Source organism: Eutrigla gurnardus, assembly GCF_963514095.1.
Source record: "Eutrigla gurnardus genome assembly, chromosome: 2".
In the NCBI taxonomy this organism is placed as follows: Eukaryota; Metazoa; Chordata; class Actinopteri; order Perciformes; family Triglidae; genus Eutrigla; species Eutrigla gurnardus.
The window spans coordinates 9898184-9913025 of NC_139916.1; the positions used below are offsets into that span (position 1 = coordinate 9898184).

Consider the following 14842-nt stretch of genomic DNA (forward strand, 5'->3'; position numbering starts at 1 on the left):
TTATTTGTTTTGTTTGAAAATACAAAAATAAATGTTAAACAGAAGCTGTTTATAGTTGTGTAGGTTGGAATTACTTTGCTGCAGTTGTGCAAATAAAATACTTAGAAATAAAAAAATATGTGTGTGTTTCAACTACGGTATCATGAATTGTTTTCCTTGGTTCTGCATCACTGTGATGTCACCAGGAGGTTGTTTTCTCATTGGGCGGCACACACCTGGCTGGTTTTTATAAGAACACGTGTTCACAAATAAACACACGCACACACAGGTAAGAAGAGACATTGTGCTATTTTTAGTCGCTTACCTCAGTGTGTGTGTGTGTGTGTGTGTGTGTGTGTGTGTGTGTGTGTGTTTGTGTGTGTGTGTGTGTGTGTGTGTGTGTGTGTGTGTGTGTGTGTGTGTTATTTAACAATGACTTTTATCAGCTTTTGCAGCAGTTTATGATTCAATGCTGAGATCATTTCAGACTTCATCATTTTCCAACAGCCTTTTGTCTGAACTGTAAACTTCATAATAATATAATAATAATAATAATAATAATAATAATAATAATAATAATAATAATAATACATACATACATTTTATATAGCAATTTCCCGGGTGCTCAAAGACGCTTTACACAGGAAGAACCTTTTTGCGGACTTCAGTTTTGCCCATCACCGTCTTGGATTTTAGCCGTCGCCATCATTGATTTTTATCAACCAGTGACCATATTTGGACTGTGGAGGAGCGACGGGTGGATCTGATGAACATAAGTGGGAGAGTGACAAGCTTACTGGATCTGGATCCATCTGGATTCTGGTGTGTAGCTGCTAACAAAGTTAGCTTTCTTATTGAAGGTCAACTTTACAGCTATGTGTTAACGTCATCAGACCACTCTTATAGGTTTCACATTCTTGTTGCTTTCTCAAAATTGGGATGGGGAAACTTTACATTTGCAAAGAAAGGAATGGCTAATGTTTTTTTTATTATGTGACGTCATCTAGTTGAGTAGATCCTCTTCTTAAAGTCCCAGTCGGCAATTTTTTTTTTATCATATTCACTGAAGCGGACACAACGCTGTGATAGAACAACATATATCATCCAGTTTTAGGGAAAAAAAGCACGCCTCTACGTGCACGTGGAGCCTGTTGTTTGTTTTGCAAAGATCCGACAGCGCCCGGATCATTCTGTCCACTCAGCACGCAGGGCTGTGTTCGTGCACAGAGCCCCTCCCCCCTCGGTCGTACTCGGGTCGTACATATCACAGGGGGGAGGCGGAGGGAAGTAGCAACAAGCTTCGAATTCCTCGGTTAAAAACCGAAACGAGGAGGTCCAAAACAACCAAGGAAAAGAAAACACTGATGGAAAAGAAGGAAAACATAAAGATTATGACGGTGCCCGTGATTAAACCAGAGTCAACATCGGACCCGCGTTTCAAAGGTGGCGTGATCTAAGGGATTTCAAAGGGCACGGAGTTGAGGGGAAGGAGCGTGAGAGTTGTAAACATTCAAAAACTGACAGAGTGCCCTCGATCTGCCGGACTTGCCGATTGGGACTTTAAGTAAAAGTACCAATACAACAATGTCTCCTCCTTCACTACAAATACACACTGTCATCGAGTCTGCTTGGACATACAAGGTTTTATGTTGACAACCGATGAGATAAAATAAGAAACAACTCTCAACAGTTTGAGAGTAAAAAAGTGTTTGGTGTATTTAGTGAGAACATTAAGAGCATTTAACGTTAATTCTGTTTTAACCTGGTGTTTCTGCACAGTCGCAGATACAAATAAGACAAGACAATGCCTAATTTATTGGTATTATACTATTTGTGTACTAATTTAAAGGTCCCATATTATGAAAAACACCTTTTCTCTGGTCTCTACACCTATATAATGGTCCTCCCTGAGCCTACCAACTCCCAGCTACAGAAGAACAGAAGAGACAGTGGTTGCGTTTCATTTTTAATGACTATGTGCCGGCTACGGTCCGTGTTAGCTTGTATGTGTGTGCTAACCATTTCACATTGGACTGCTTCAGTAACGAGAGTCAGTACAAAGCTGGCTTTGCCTCGACACATACCCTTGTAAAACGATCTGTCCCAACCATACGGGACCAGCAACTTCACCTGAGACACATAGGCGAGCTATAGCGATACATCCACCGTAAAGATTGGCGCATGCTACCGCTAGCGTAGGCAGCATCCTTTCCATCTCTCTCCAAGTAGGCGTTGACAGACGGAGCTCATTAGCATTTAAAGGTGCAGGCACAGAAACAGCCTGTTCTCAGGAGAGCTCATTTGAGCAACTTTTAGACAGCTGAAATTCAGGACCATGGATTGATTTGGGGCAATGCATATCAAATCCAGTGTTGTTGGACCTCTGACAGCTGTGTGGAATTGATGAACAACGGTATATTATGGGACCTTTAATGAGTTATTCTGGAAGGTTGTTATTGGGTCAGATTCCAAAACGATTCACACCACGCAGGTTCACGTGAAACTCCTCCAGCTCAGACCCCAGCAGGGTCTCCTGCAACAAAACACCTCGCTGTGGACAGACCCAGATCTGGCTTTGCTGGCTTCAACCGGTCTTTCTTTCTTTCTTTTATTATTTTTTTTACTGATTCTTCAAATAAATAAAACTAAAAGTTATTTACAATAATAGCAATCTTAAGTGTCTTCCAAAACAGTGAGCATTTACTACAATTCTAGGGAGTTAAGTATTTCTGATTATTCTTTACCAGCCTTACTGTGGATTAATTTTCTATATCTCTTTATTTGTCAAATATTTACAAAATAAATGATTTCCTCATCGTATTTCTTGGCACTTTTTTAACAGTTAAATTTACTGCTATCTGTTGCAGTTCATTACTTGAACACACTGCTGTTGCGGACGCACATGTTCAGGATACAATACAGTCACAGAATGATTTGCAACACTGTGGTTAAAATGGCACTAAAATCCTTTCAGCCCTATGATGCTTTGAGTAAATGGAGTTTCTGAAGACAATCATCATTCCTCTCTTCACTCCTCTTTAGGGCTGCAAGTGATCAACAAGCACTTCAGTTTGTTTGCCCCACAGACTGTGAAGTGGACTTAATTACTGTGAAACTTAAAAGTGTGGAAGTGCTGAACAGAATCCATTCTGCTACTATCAGAGCGCTATGGAGGACAACAGAGGAGGAACAGTCCGTGGACAGACGCAAACATAAATTGTCAGCCGTCTACGTCGCTGAGTTTGACTGGAGGAGTTTTGCATCGCGTCTAAGCGCTAAGCGCCACAGCAACCCATGCGCACAGCTTGGTGATATCTGGACATGCAAATCAGAGCCTTTCACTTGCAAATATAATGTACACTGTCAACAATATTATTTTACATCTTCTCAAGGATTCCATGATCAGTCTGTGCAGATTCTCAGCCAGGCCCATTTATATTAAAGGGGTGCGGCTCTCTTAGTGCCAGTGGAAGAGCGAACTGAACAATGTGACCTGAAAGATCCGGTGCAACTGCATGACTTCACTTCAGCAGCATCCAAAGTTCAGCGGCACAATCAAACCTGAACTTGTGTTTTTACACGTCATCAAACACAAACGGCCCGACTCCATCCTGCTTTGCACAGACGTGAGACGCACCAGATTCTAGCCTCCATGGGTCAACCAACTTGTTATTAGGTCACTTAGAGATATTGATCATTAATAGAACTGTAGCAGCTATCGAAACTGCATAAAAAAACTATTTGACGCTTATTGATTTGTAGTCGCACACTGGAAATGAACGGAGAAACATGAATGCAACAAAGATTAATTTCATGTATCTTGTGATTACACGTTACAGGACGAGTCTGAAGCTGCACACCGTGTTAGGAAGATACATCCCTGGTCTATCGCAGTTAAGATGAGTTCGAAAGAAACACCCAAACAAAGTCCCGCCCCTCATAAAACGAAACACAGCATGTAATTTCTGGGGAAAGCGAAACACAGACGGAGAGAGAGATTGAACTTCCTTGCAAACTCATAACCTCGAGAGAGAACTAGGAGGGAAAGCTGGAGCCCTGCTTCTTCAACCTGCCGCTGACTTCACACACTGAATGTAAGTTTACCATCATCAACGTTTATTTGAATAGCACATTTCATATGACAGGCATAGAGCCAAAGTGCTGGAGACAAGCTGAAATTGTAGTTGATGTACTTAAAGCACCACTGACTGATTTGCAGTGTGCTGTCTTCCTGCTTTGTTTTCAGCATTTTTAGGAACTCAATGGCTTCGATATCAGTGGAGGATTTATCCTGTCCCATCTGCCACGACATCTTCAGAGATCTGTTGTCCTGACGTGTAGCCACAGCTTCTGTAGAGACTGTCTGAATAACTGGTGGACTGGGAAACAAATACAGGAGTGTCCGGTATGCAAGAGGAAGTCATCGAGGAGTCAACTACCTCAAAACCTGGCTTTAAGGAACCTGTGTGAGTCCTTCTTACTGACGAGAGACCGGAAAGATTCAGAGCCTCTCTGCAGTCTGCACTCGGAGAAACTCAGACTCTTCTGTCTGGACCATCAGCAGCCGGTTTGTGTCGTCTGCAGAGATTCAAAAACACACAACAACCACAGATTCAGACCCATCGATGAAGCTGTAGGGGATCACAAAATGGAGCTCCAGAAGTCACTGAAGCCCTTAAAGGAGAAACTAAAGCTCTTTGAAGAAGTCAAAAGAAACTGTGATCAAACAGCAGAACACATTAAGGTCCAGGCCCAGCAGACAGAGAGGCAGATTAAGCAGCAGTTAAAGAAGCTCCACCAGTTTCTGGAAGAGGAAGAGGAGGCCAGGATCTCTGCTCTGAGGGAGGAAGAGGAGCAGAAGAGTCAGATGATGAAGGAGAAGACAAAGTCTATGAGCAGAGAGATAGCAGCTCTTTCACACACAATTAGAGCCACAGAGGAGCAGCTGATAGCTGAAGACGTCTCATTCCTGCAGAACTCCAAGGCTGCAGTGGAACGAGTCAAGCAGCAGTCCCTACTGGAGGATCCACAGCTGGTCTCGGGAGCTCTGATAGACCAGGCCAAACACCTGGGTAACCTGACCTTCAACATCTGGACCAAGATGAAGGAGTTGGTCTGCTACACTCCTGTGATTCTGGATCCAAACTCTGCTCATCCAGAACTCATCCTGTCTGAAGATCTGACCAGCGTGAGACGTGGAGAGAGACAAAAACTTCCTGAAAACCCAGAGAGGTTTGATGCCTTTAACCCCGTCCTGGGCTCTGAGGGCTTCAACTCAGGGTTTCACAGCTGGGACGTCGAGGTCGGACACAGTGCTGCCTGGTTTCTGGGTGTGGCAAGAAAGTCTGTCAAGAGGAAAGGGATTACCTGGTCTAAAATGTGGAGAATAGGCCTCGCTAATGGTCAATATAAAGCCTTCCGCCCATCAGCAAAACCAATCGCCCTCTCGTTGAGGAAGAAGCCGGAGATTATCAGAGTTGAGCTGGACTGCGAAAGAGAAGAACTGACTTTTACCAATGTTGAAACCGACACAGAAATTTACATATTTGAAAGCACATACACAGGGAGGCTGTTTCCGTACATTAGCAATAGCGATAAACTCCCTATTAAGATATTACCAGAGGAGGATGAGGATGAGGATAAGGATAAGGTTGAGGATGAGGATGAGGAGGAGGAAGATGATGATGATGAGGAAGAGAATGAGGAGGATCAGGTTGGTGATGAGGAGGATGAGGTTGGTTATGAGGAGGATGAGGTTGATGATGATGAGGATGAGGTTGATGATGAGGAAGAGGTTGAGGAGGAGGAAGATGAGGAGGAGGAAGAGGATGAGGAGGATGAGGTTGGTGATGAGGATGATGAGGTTGGTCATGAGGAGGATGAGGTTGATGATGAGGAAGAGGTTGAGGAGGAGGAAGATGAGGAGGAGGAAGAGGATGAGGAGGATGAGGTTGGTGATGAGGATGATGAGGTTGGTCATGAGGAGGATGAGGTTGATGATGAGGAAGAGGATGGCGATCAGGATCAATACAACACTGTAAACAATTGTCTTGTAAATTAACAGTAAAATACTGGCAGCAGGTTTGCCAGCATTCTACTGTTATTTTTACAGTTCACCTACTGTTAGTGTAAAACACTATAGTGCTGTATGAATTCACAGTATAACAGTGCTAGGTAGTTGCAATATTGTTTTTTTTTTTTTCATTAATTGCATTTCACCATAATCCCATATATAATACAATGCAGTCATTGTGGAAATAGAGCATATTACTGTCTAAAAGCCAATTACTATGAATTAAGCGCTGTCTTCACTGTAACCTTGTTTAGCAATTTTAATATACTGTATACTGAATGAGTTAGTTAATTAAAATACAGCCATTAAAAATGTGTACAAGAAGAGACTTAGAAAATATAAGTTTTATAACCTTTATTTTAAAATGATCACAGCAATACCTATGTATGTACCTATGTACAATGGAGCTGAATCGGCTTGTTGCTCTCAAGGTCAAGGTTAAATACATAATACATACAAAACTATCTGCAATGGAACACTGATTTTCAGTTAAGTTATTTAAAGTGCTTGCATTGAAACTCTGAGTTGTGCTAAAACTAAACATAATAATAAAATATAGAATAAAAATAAAGAATAAAAAACAAACGGAAGGCTCTGAGTCCTCAAAGTCCAAGATCTCTAAGAAGAACCAAGATTTTGCTGTCTGTTCTATAGACAATTGCATCAAAAGGCAAAACAGAACATGTATATTATACGACAGCATGTCCTGGGACAAGTGAACATACAGTATAATCCCTGCTTGTTTACTGTAGCTGCACACACGTTTTTCTGCAGCGTTCAACAATATAAATATCCAAGTTTTTTAAGTGCAATATAACATATTTAGTCAATGGAACGAGAACACATACATAACTGTAAACAAAAAATGGGCCAAAACACCGACTTATACAAAATTTCACTGAAAGTCCCTTAGATTCTTCAGAAGTGTGGACACATGGGGATTGACTGTGACCAACTTCTTCTGGACAACTTTTCCTGTTGTCTTGGAGATAATCTTTCCCCGGCTGGCCTTGGACCCTCTGTCCGGGTTGATCCCGATGAAGCGCCTGAAAACACAGTAGTCTGAGATTAGAGGGATAGCAATAATGTCTGCTACTATATAAAGAGGACTTGGTGATATGGACATAATCAAATCAAAATACCTTTGACCAAAGACAACTCTAAAAGAGTGTTCACCCACAATTTTGAAAAAGGTCTGTTAGGTAACACAAGTCTTACCTTTAAATTAACTTAAGAGTGCAGGCAGCCTCCTCTTGGTACTGCAGGTTGAAGATATAGTACAGGGAAAACAGAAGGCCCTGTCACAAAGGTGGGCTGGATGCCCTCACACAGGACATGACCTTCAAGGCTGATCATCCAGCGTCCAGTATTCACACGCTCTGTCCCACCTGAAACGTGAAATACAAGTGATATCAGTATTGATTGAAAATCCTGGATAAATATCTCTACTTGGAAGAACATTCATGCTTTGTTGCGATACAGAGAACTAACTTATCAACTTAAAGCTCATCTGATATGAAATATACAGTATGTCCATTAACTGAATACATACAGAGGAGGATTAGACGAGGAGTCAGTGGTAAGGTGAGGGTCTTCTCGACGTCATCAACTGTGGCAGACAACTGTAGGGCACAGACAATATAATCGTAGTGAGAACAGTTTCGTAAGAACTACTGTAATGGAGTTTTTTCACATTTTTTCAACTTCTGGTTTTATTTTTACCAACCTTTTTATCTTTGTAATTTAACTTTTTTACATGTACAGTGTGTCCATGAGTCTAAGAAAGGCTGTCCAGTTACCTCATGGCAAGTCAAGATGGCCATATACTGATTAATCACAGTTTAACTAAAATAAAATAATAGTATGATAGCAAGCAAACATCATCAAACAAATAAAATATAGTTCAACTTACCCTGTGATTTGCTCATGAAATGCAGGATTAAAATGGATGTTCGATGAAAGGAAAGACCAGAGTTGGCTTAATGACTCCAACGTGTTCCCAGGTGTTGTAGCGTGTCTACTCTAGAAATACAGTAATGTTCCGTATTTGCACGGCCTCTCTGCTGTTGATTCTAACATCACTCCCAGAATGCAATGGTGTTTACGGTATATTACAGTATTTTATGGGAAACGGCAAGCTACCTACAAATATTGCCCAGAATGCATTGTTTTCTACAGTATAATACCTTTTTAATGGGAAACAGTATGTTGCTGTCACAATTTGGCTGTTTTCTTACAGCAATTTGTTACAGTGAAGCACACACCATTAAACTACTTAAAGAGAATGTAATGCAATGTAATCTGGATTGCGTTTGACTAAAATTGAAAAAATCACAGGGGAAGTGAAATAGAATTCATTATACTAATTATTTGTTCATATTTTTTGCGATGCTGGTGATAAAATAACTAAATATGTCTCATTCTCATTGTCTTTAAATCTCATTGAAAGCAGTTCAGTAGTGTATATATTATAGTATTTGCATAGAAAGTTAATTAAAATATAAGAGGTTTATGTTTTTGGTTAAGTGTCTTCTAAGTATCACTAGTGGTGTATAATGGTTGAAGATCATTGTGTCATACATTAGCAATGGCACTAAACTCCCTATTTAGATATTACCGGTGGAGGATGAGGATGATATATAAAACAAAGTTGGAATATTTGGTTTTCAGACACAATCCTCTGTTTATTCCTCTTTAAATGCATAGAAAGAAAAATATATAGTCTACTGTATGTATGTAAATATGCATTTTTATGTCAAATACATACAAGTTGTACATTATTTGTTTTGTTTGAAAATACAAAAATAAATGTTAAACAGAAGCTGTTTATAGTTGTGTAGGTTGGAATTACTTTGCTGCAGTTGTGCAAATAAAATACTTAGAAATAAAAAAATATGTGTGTGTTTCAACTACGGTATCATCAAGTGTTTTCCTTGGTTCTGCATCACTGTGATGTCACCAGGAGGTTGTTTTCTCATTTGGCGGCACACACCTGGCTGGTTTTTTATAAGAACACGTGTTCACAAATAAACACACGCACACACAGGTAAGAAGAGACATTGTGCTATTTTTAGTCGCTTACCTCAGTGTGTGTGTGTGTGTGTGTGTGTGTGTGTGTGTGTATGTGTGTATGTGTGTGTGTGTGTTATTTAACAATGACTTTTATCTGCTTTTGCAGCAGTTTATGATTCAATGCTGAGATCATTTCAGACTTCATCATTTTCCAACAGCCTTTTGTCTGAACTGTAGACTTTATAATAATATTAATAATAATAATAACACATACATTTTATATAGCAATTTCCCGGGTGCTCAAAGACGCTTTCTACAGGAAGAACCCATTTGCGGACTTCAGTTTTACCCATCACCGTCTTGGATTTTAGCCGTCGCCATCATTGATTTTTATCAACCAGTGACCATATTTGGACTGTGGAGGAGCGACGGGTGGATCTGATGAACATAAGTGGGAGAGTGACAAACTTACTGGATCTGGATCCATCTGGATTCTGGTGTGAAGCTGCTACCAAAGTTAGCTTTCTTATTGAAGGTCAACTTTACAGCTATGTGTTAACGTCATCAGACCACTCTTATTGGTTTCACATTCTTTTTGCTTTCTCAAAATTGGGATGGGGAAACTTTACATTTGCAAAGAAAGGAAAGGCTAATGTTTTTTTTATTATGTGACGTCATCTAGTTGAGTAGATCCTCTTCTTAAAGTCACAGTCGGCAAAATGTTTTTGATCATATTCACTGAAGCGGACACAACGCTGTGATAGAACAACATAAATCATCCGGTTTTAGAAAAAAAAAGCACGCCTCTACGTGCACGTGGAGCCTGTTGTTTGTTTTGCAAAGATCCGACAGCACCCGGATCATCCTGTCCACTCAGAATGCAGGGCTGTGTTCCTGCACACAGAGAGCCCCTCCCCCCTCGGGTTGTACCACTATCACAGGGGGGAGGCGGAGGGAAGTAGCAACAAGCTTCGAATATCTCGGTTAAAAACCAAAACGAGGAGGTCCAAAACAACCAAGGAAAAGAAAACACCGATGGAAAAGAAGGAAAACAAGAAAGATTGTGACGGTGCCCGTGATTAAACCAGAGTCAACATCGGACCCGCGTTTCAAAGGTGGCGTGATCTAAGCGATTTCAAAGGGCACGGAGTCGAGGGGAAGGAGCTTGGTGGTCGTGGGGGAAGAGCGTGAGAGTTGTAAATATTCAAAAACTGACAGAGTGCCCTCGATCCGCCGGACTTGGCGATTGGGACTTTAAGTAAAAGTACCAATACAACAATGTCTCCTCCTTCACTACAAATACACACTGTCATCGAGTGTGCTTGGACATACAAGGTTTTATGTTGACAACCGATGAGATAAAATAAGAAACAACTCTCAACAGTTTGAGAGTAAAAAAGTGTTTGGTGTATTTAGTGAGAACATTAAGAGCATTTAACGTTAATTCTGTTTTAACCTGGTGTTTCTGCACAGTCGCAGATACAAATAAGACAAGACAATACTTAATTTATTGGTATTATACTATTTGTGTACTAATTTAAAGTTCCCATATTATGAAAAACACTTTTTCTCTGGTCTCTACACCTATAAAATGGTCCTCCCTGAGCCTACCAACTCCCAGCTACAGAAGAACAGAAGAGACAGTGGTTGCGTAATCATTTTTAATAACAATGTGCCGGCTTCGGTTTGTGTTAGCTTGTATGTGTGTGCTAACCATTTCACATCGGACTGCTTCAGTAACGAGCAGTAAAGCTGGCTTCGCCTCGACACTGACCCTCGTAAAATGATCTGTCCCAACCATACGGGACCCAGCAACTTCACCTGAGCCACATAGGCGAGCCATAGCGATACATCCACGTAAACATTGGTGCATGCTAACGCTAGTGTAAGCGGCATCCTCTCTGTCTCTCTCCAAGTAGGCGTTGACAGATGGAGCTCATTAGCATTTAAAGGTGCAGACACAGAACCAGCCTGTTCTCAAGAGAGCTCATTTGAGCAACCTTTAAACAGCTGAAATTCAGGACCACGGATTGGTTTGGGGCAATGCATATCGAATCCAGTGTTGTTGGACAGCTGTGTGGAATTGAGGAAAAACGGTATAATAGGGGACCTTTAATAAGTTATTCTTGAAGCTTGTTATAGGGTCAGATTCCAAAACTATTCACACCACGCAGGTTCCCGTGAAACTCCTCCAGCTCAGACCCCAGCAGGGTCTCCTGCAGCAAAACACCTCGCTGTGGACAGACCCAGATCTGGCTTTGCTGGCTTCAACCGGTCTTTCTTTCTTTCTTATATTTATTTTTTTTACTGATTCTTCAAATAATTAAAACTAAAAGTTATTTACAATAATAGCAATCTTAAGTGTCTTCCAAAACAGTGAGCATTTACTACAATTCTAGGGAGTTAAGTATTTCTGATTATTCTTTACCAGCCTTACTGTGGATTAATTTTCTATATCTCTTTATTTGTTAAATATTTACAAAATATAGGATTTCCTCATCGTATTTCTTGGCACTTTTTTAACAGTTAAATTATAACATTTACTGCAATCTGTTGCAGTTCATTACTTGAACACGCTGTTGTTGCTGACGCACATGTTCAGGATACAATACAGTCACAGAATGATTTGCAACACGGTGGTTACAATGGCACTAAAATCATTTCAGCCCTATGATGCTTTGAGTAAATGGAGTTTCTGAAGACAATCATGATTCCTCTCTTCACTCCTCTTTAGGGCTGCAAGTGATCAACAAGCACTTCTGTTTGTTTGCCCCACAGACTGTAAAGTGGACTTAATTACTGTGAAACTTAAAAGTGTGGAAGTGCTGAACAGAATCCATTCTGCTACTATCAGAGCGCTATGGAGGACAACAGAGGAGGAACAGTCCGTGGACAGACGCAAACATAAATTGTCAGCCGTCTACGTCCCTGAGTTTGACTGGAGGAGTTTTGCATTGCGTCTCAGCGCTATTGTTTCGCAGGGTGAATTGCTCTCTCGTTAGAAACCTCATTGGTTACTGATGCCTTCATTGTTACCACAGCAACCCATGCACACAGCTTGGTGATATCTGGACATGCAAATCCGAGCCTGTCACTTGCAAATATAACGTACACATACAATATTTATTTTACATCTTCTCAAGGATTCCATGATCAGTCTGTGCAGATTCTCAACCAGGCCTATTTATATTAAATGGGTGCGGCTCGTTTCGTGCCAGTGGAAGAGCGAACTGAACAATGTGACCTGAAAGATCCGGTTCAGCAGCATCCAAAGTTCAGCGGCACAAGCTGAACTTGTGTTTTTACACGTCATCAAACACAAACGGCCCCACTCCAGCTGCAGTGCACGGACATGAGATGCACCAGATTCTAGCCTCCATGGGGCAACCAACTTGTTATCAGGTCACTAATAGATATTGATCATTAATAGAACTGTAGCAGCTATCGAAACTGCATAAAAAAAACAATTTGACACTTATGAAGTATTGATTTGTAGTCGCACACTGGAAATGAACGGAGAAACATGAATGCAACAAAGATTAATTTCATGTAGCTTGTGATTACACGTTACAGGACGAGTCTGAAGCTGCACACCGTGTTAGGAAGATAAATCCCTGGTCTATCGCAGTTGAGCTGAGTTCGAAAGAAACTCCTGAACAAAGTCCCGCCGCTCATTAAACGAAACACAGCATGTCATTTCTGGGGAAAGCGAAACACAGACTGAGAGAGAGATTCAACCTCCTTGCAAACTCATAACCTCGAGAGAGAACTAGGAGGGAAGGCTGGAGCCCTGCTTCTTCAACCTGCCGCTGACTTCACACACTGAATGTAAGTTTACCACCATCAACGTTTATTTGATTAACACATTTCATATGACAGGCATAGAGCCAAAGTGCTGGAGACGAGCTGAATTTGTAGTTGATGTACTTAAAGCACCACTGACTGATTTGCAGTGTGCTGTCTGCCTGCTCTGTTTTCAGTATTTTTAGGAACTCAATGGCTTCGATATCAGTGGAGGATTTCTGCTGTCCCATCTGCCACAACATCTTCAGAGATCCTGTTGTCCTGACGTGTAGTCACAGCTTCTGTAGAGACTGTCTGAATAAGTGGTGGACTGGGAAACAAATACAAGAGTGTCCGGTATGCAAGAGGAAGTCATCGAGGAGTCAACTACCTCAAAACCTCGCTTTAAGGAACCTGTGTGAGTCCTTCTTACTGACGAGAGACCGGAAAGATTCAGAGCCTCTCTGCAGTCTGCACTCGGAGAAACTCAGACTCTTCTGTCTGGACCATCAGCAGCCGGTTTGTCTCGTCTGCAGAGATTCAAAAACACACAACAACCACAGATTCAGACCCATCGATGAAGCTGTAGGGGATCACAAAATGGAGCTCCAGAAATCCCTGAAGCCCTTAAAGGAGAAACTGAAGCTCTTTGAAGAAGTTAAAAGAAACTGTGATCAAACAGCAGAACACATTAAGGTCCAGGCCCAGCAGACAGAGAGGCAGATTAAGCAGCAGTTAAAGACTCTCCGCCAGTTTCTGGAAGAGGAAGAGGAGGCCAGGATCTCTGCTCTGAGGGAGGAAGAGGAGCAGAAGAGTCAGATGATGAAGGAGAAGACGGAGTCTCTGAGCAGAGAGATAGCAGCTCTTTCAGACACAATCAGAGCCACAGAGGAGCAGCTGAGAGCTGAAGACGTCTCATTCCTGCAGAACTACAAGGCTGCAGTGGAACGAGTCCAGCAGCAGCCCCTACTGGAGGATCCACAGCTGGTCTCGGGAGCTCTGATAGACCAGGCCAAACACCTGGGCAACCTGACCTTCAACATCTGGACCAAGATGAAGAAGATGGTCTGCTACACTCCTGTGATTCTGGATCCAAACTCTGCTCATCCAGGACTCATCCTGTCTGAAGATCTGACCAGCGTGAGACGTGGAGAGAGACAAAAACTTCCTGAAAACCCAGAGAGGTTTGATGCCTTTAACCCCGTCCTGGGCTCTAAGGGCTTCAAGTCAGGGTCTCACAGCTGGGACGTCGAGGTCGGACACAGTGCTGCCTGGTTTCTGGGTGTGGTAAGAAAGTCTGTCGAGAGGAAAGGGAATACCTGGTCTAAAATGTGGAGAATAGGCCTCGCTAATGGTCAATATAAAGCCTTCCACCCATCAGCCAAACCAATCGCCCTCTCGTTGTGGAAGAAGCCGAAGATCATCAGAGTTGAGCTGGACTGCGAAAGAGAAGAACTGACTTTTACTGATGGTGAAACCGACGCACACATTTTCACATACAAAAACACATTCACAGGGAGGCTGTTTCCATACATTAGCAATAGCGATAAACTCCCTATTAAGATATTACCAGAGGAGGAGGAGGATGATAATGACGATGATTATGAGGAGGATGAGGTTGATGATGAGGATGAGGATCAGGATCAGGATCAGTACTAGCACACACAGCATTAAACTACTTAAAGAGAATGTAATGCAATGTATTCTGGATTGCGTTTGACTACAATTGAAAAAATCACAGGGGAAGTGAAATAGAGTTCATTATACTAATTATGTGGGTTTTTTTGCGATGCTGGTGATAAAATAACTAAAGGTGTCTCATTCTTGTTGTCTTTTAATCTCATTGAGACCAGTTCAGTAGTGTATATATTATAGTATTTGCATAGAAAGTTAATTAAAATATAACAGTTAATGTTTTTGGTTAAGTGTCTTCTAAGTATCACTAGTGGTGTATAATGGTTGAAGATCATTGTGTCATACATTAGCAATGGCACT

General features: G+C 41.6%; 1 protein-coding gene, 1 long non-coding RNA gene and 1 pseudogene across 3 annotated transcripts; 2 read left to right on the forward strand and 1 right to left on the reverse strand.

The window, feature by feature from the left end:
* The first annotated feature begins 4241 nt into the window (after nt 1-4241).
* On the forward strand, nt 4242-14592 carry LOC311022342 (nuclear factor 7, brain-like; annotated as a pseudogene). Its single transcript, XR_014599415.1, has 2 exons — nt 4242-5773; nt 14489-14592. The product of XR_014599415.1 is annotated as a nuclear factor 7, brain-like (transcript).
* LOC311026458 lies at nt 6721-7792 on the reverse strand. The gene is made up of 3 exons (XR_014598489.1): nt 7605-7792; nt 7381-7440; nt 6721-7350 (listed from the first exon to the last, which is right to left on the reverse strand). It is a non-coding gene; the product is annotated as an uncharacterized lncRNA (long non-coding RNA).
* LOC311022358 (nuclear factor 7, ovary-like) lies at nt 12764-14506 on the forward strand (the record flags this gene model as incomplete). The annotated part of the gene is made up of 2 exons (XM_084023556.1): nt 12764-12892; nt 13045-14506. Exon 2 carries the CDS (start codon nt 13061-13063, stop codon nt 14504-14506), a length of 1446 nt encoding a protein of 481 aa, XP_083879682.1. The 5' UTR covers nt 12764-12892; nt 13045-13060.
* Nucleotides 14593-14842: the final 250 nt, after the last annotated feature.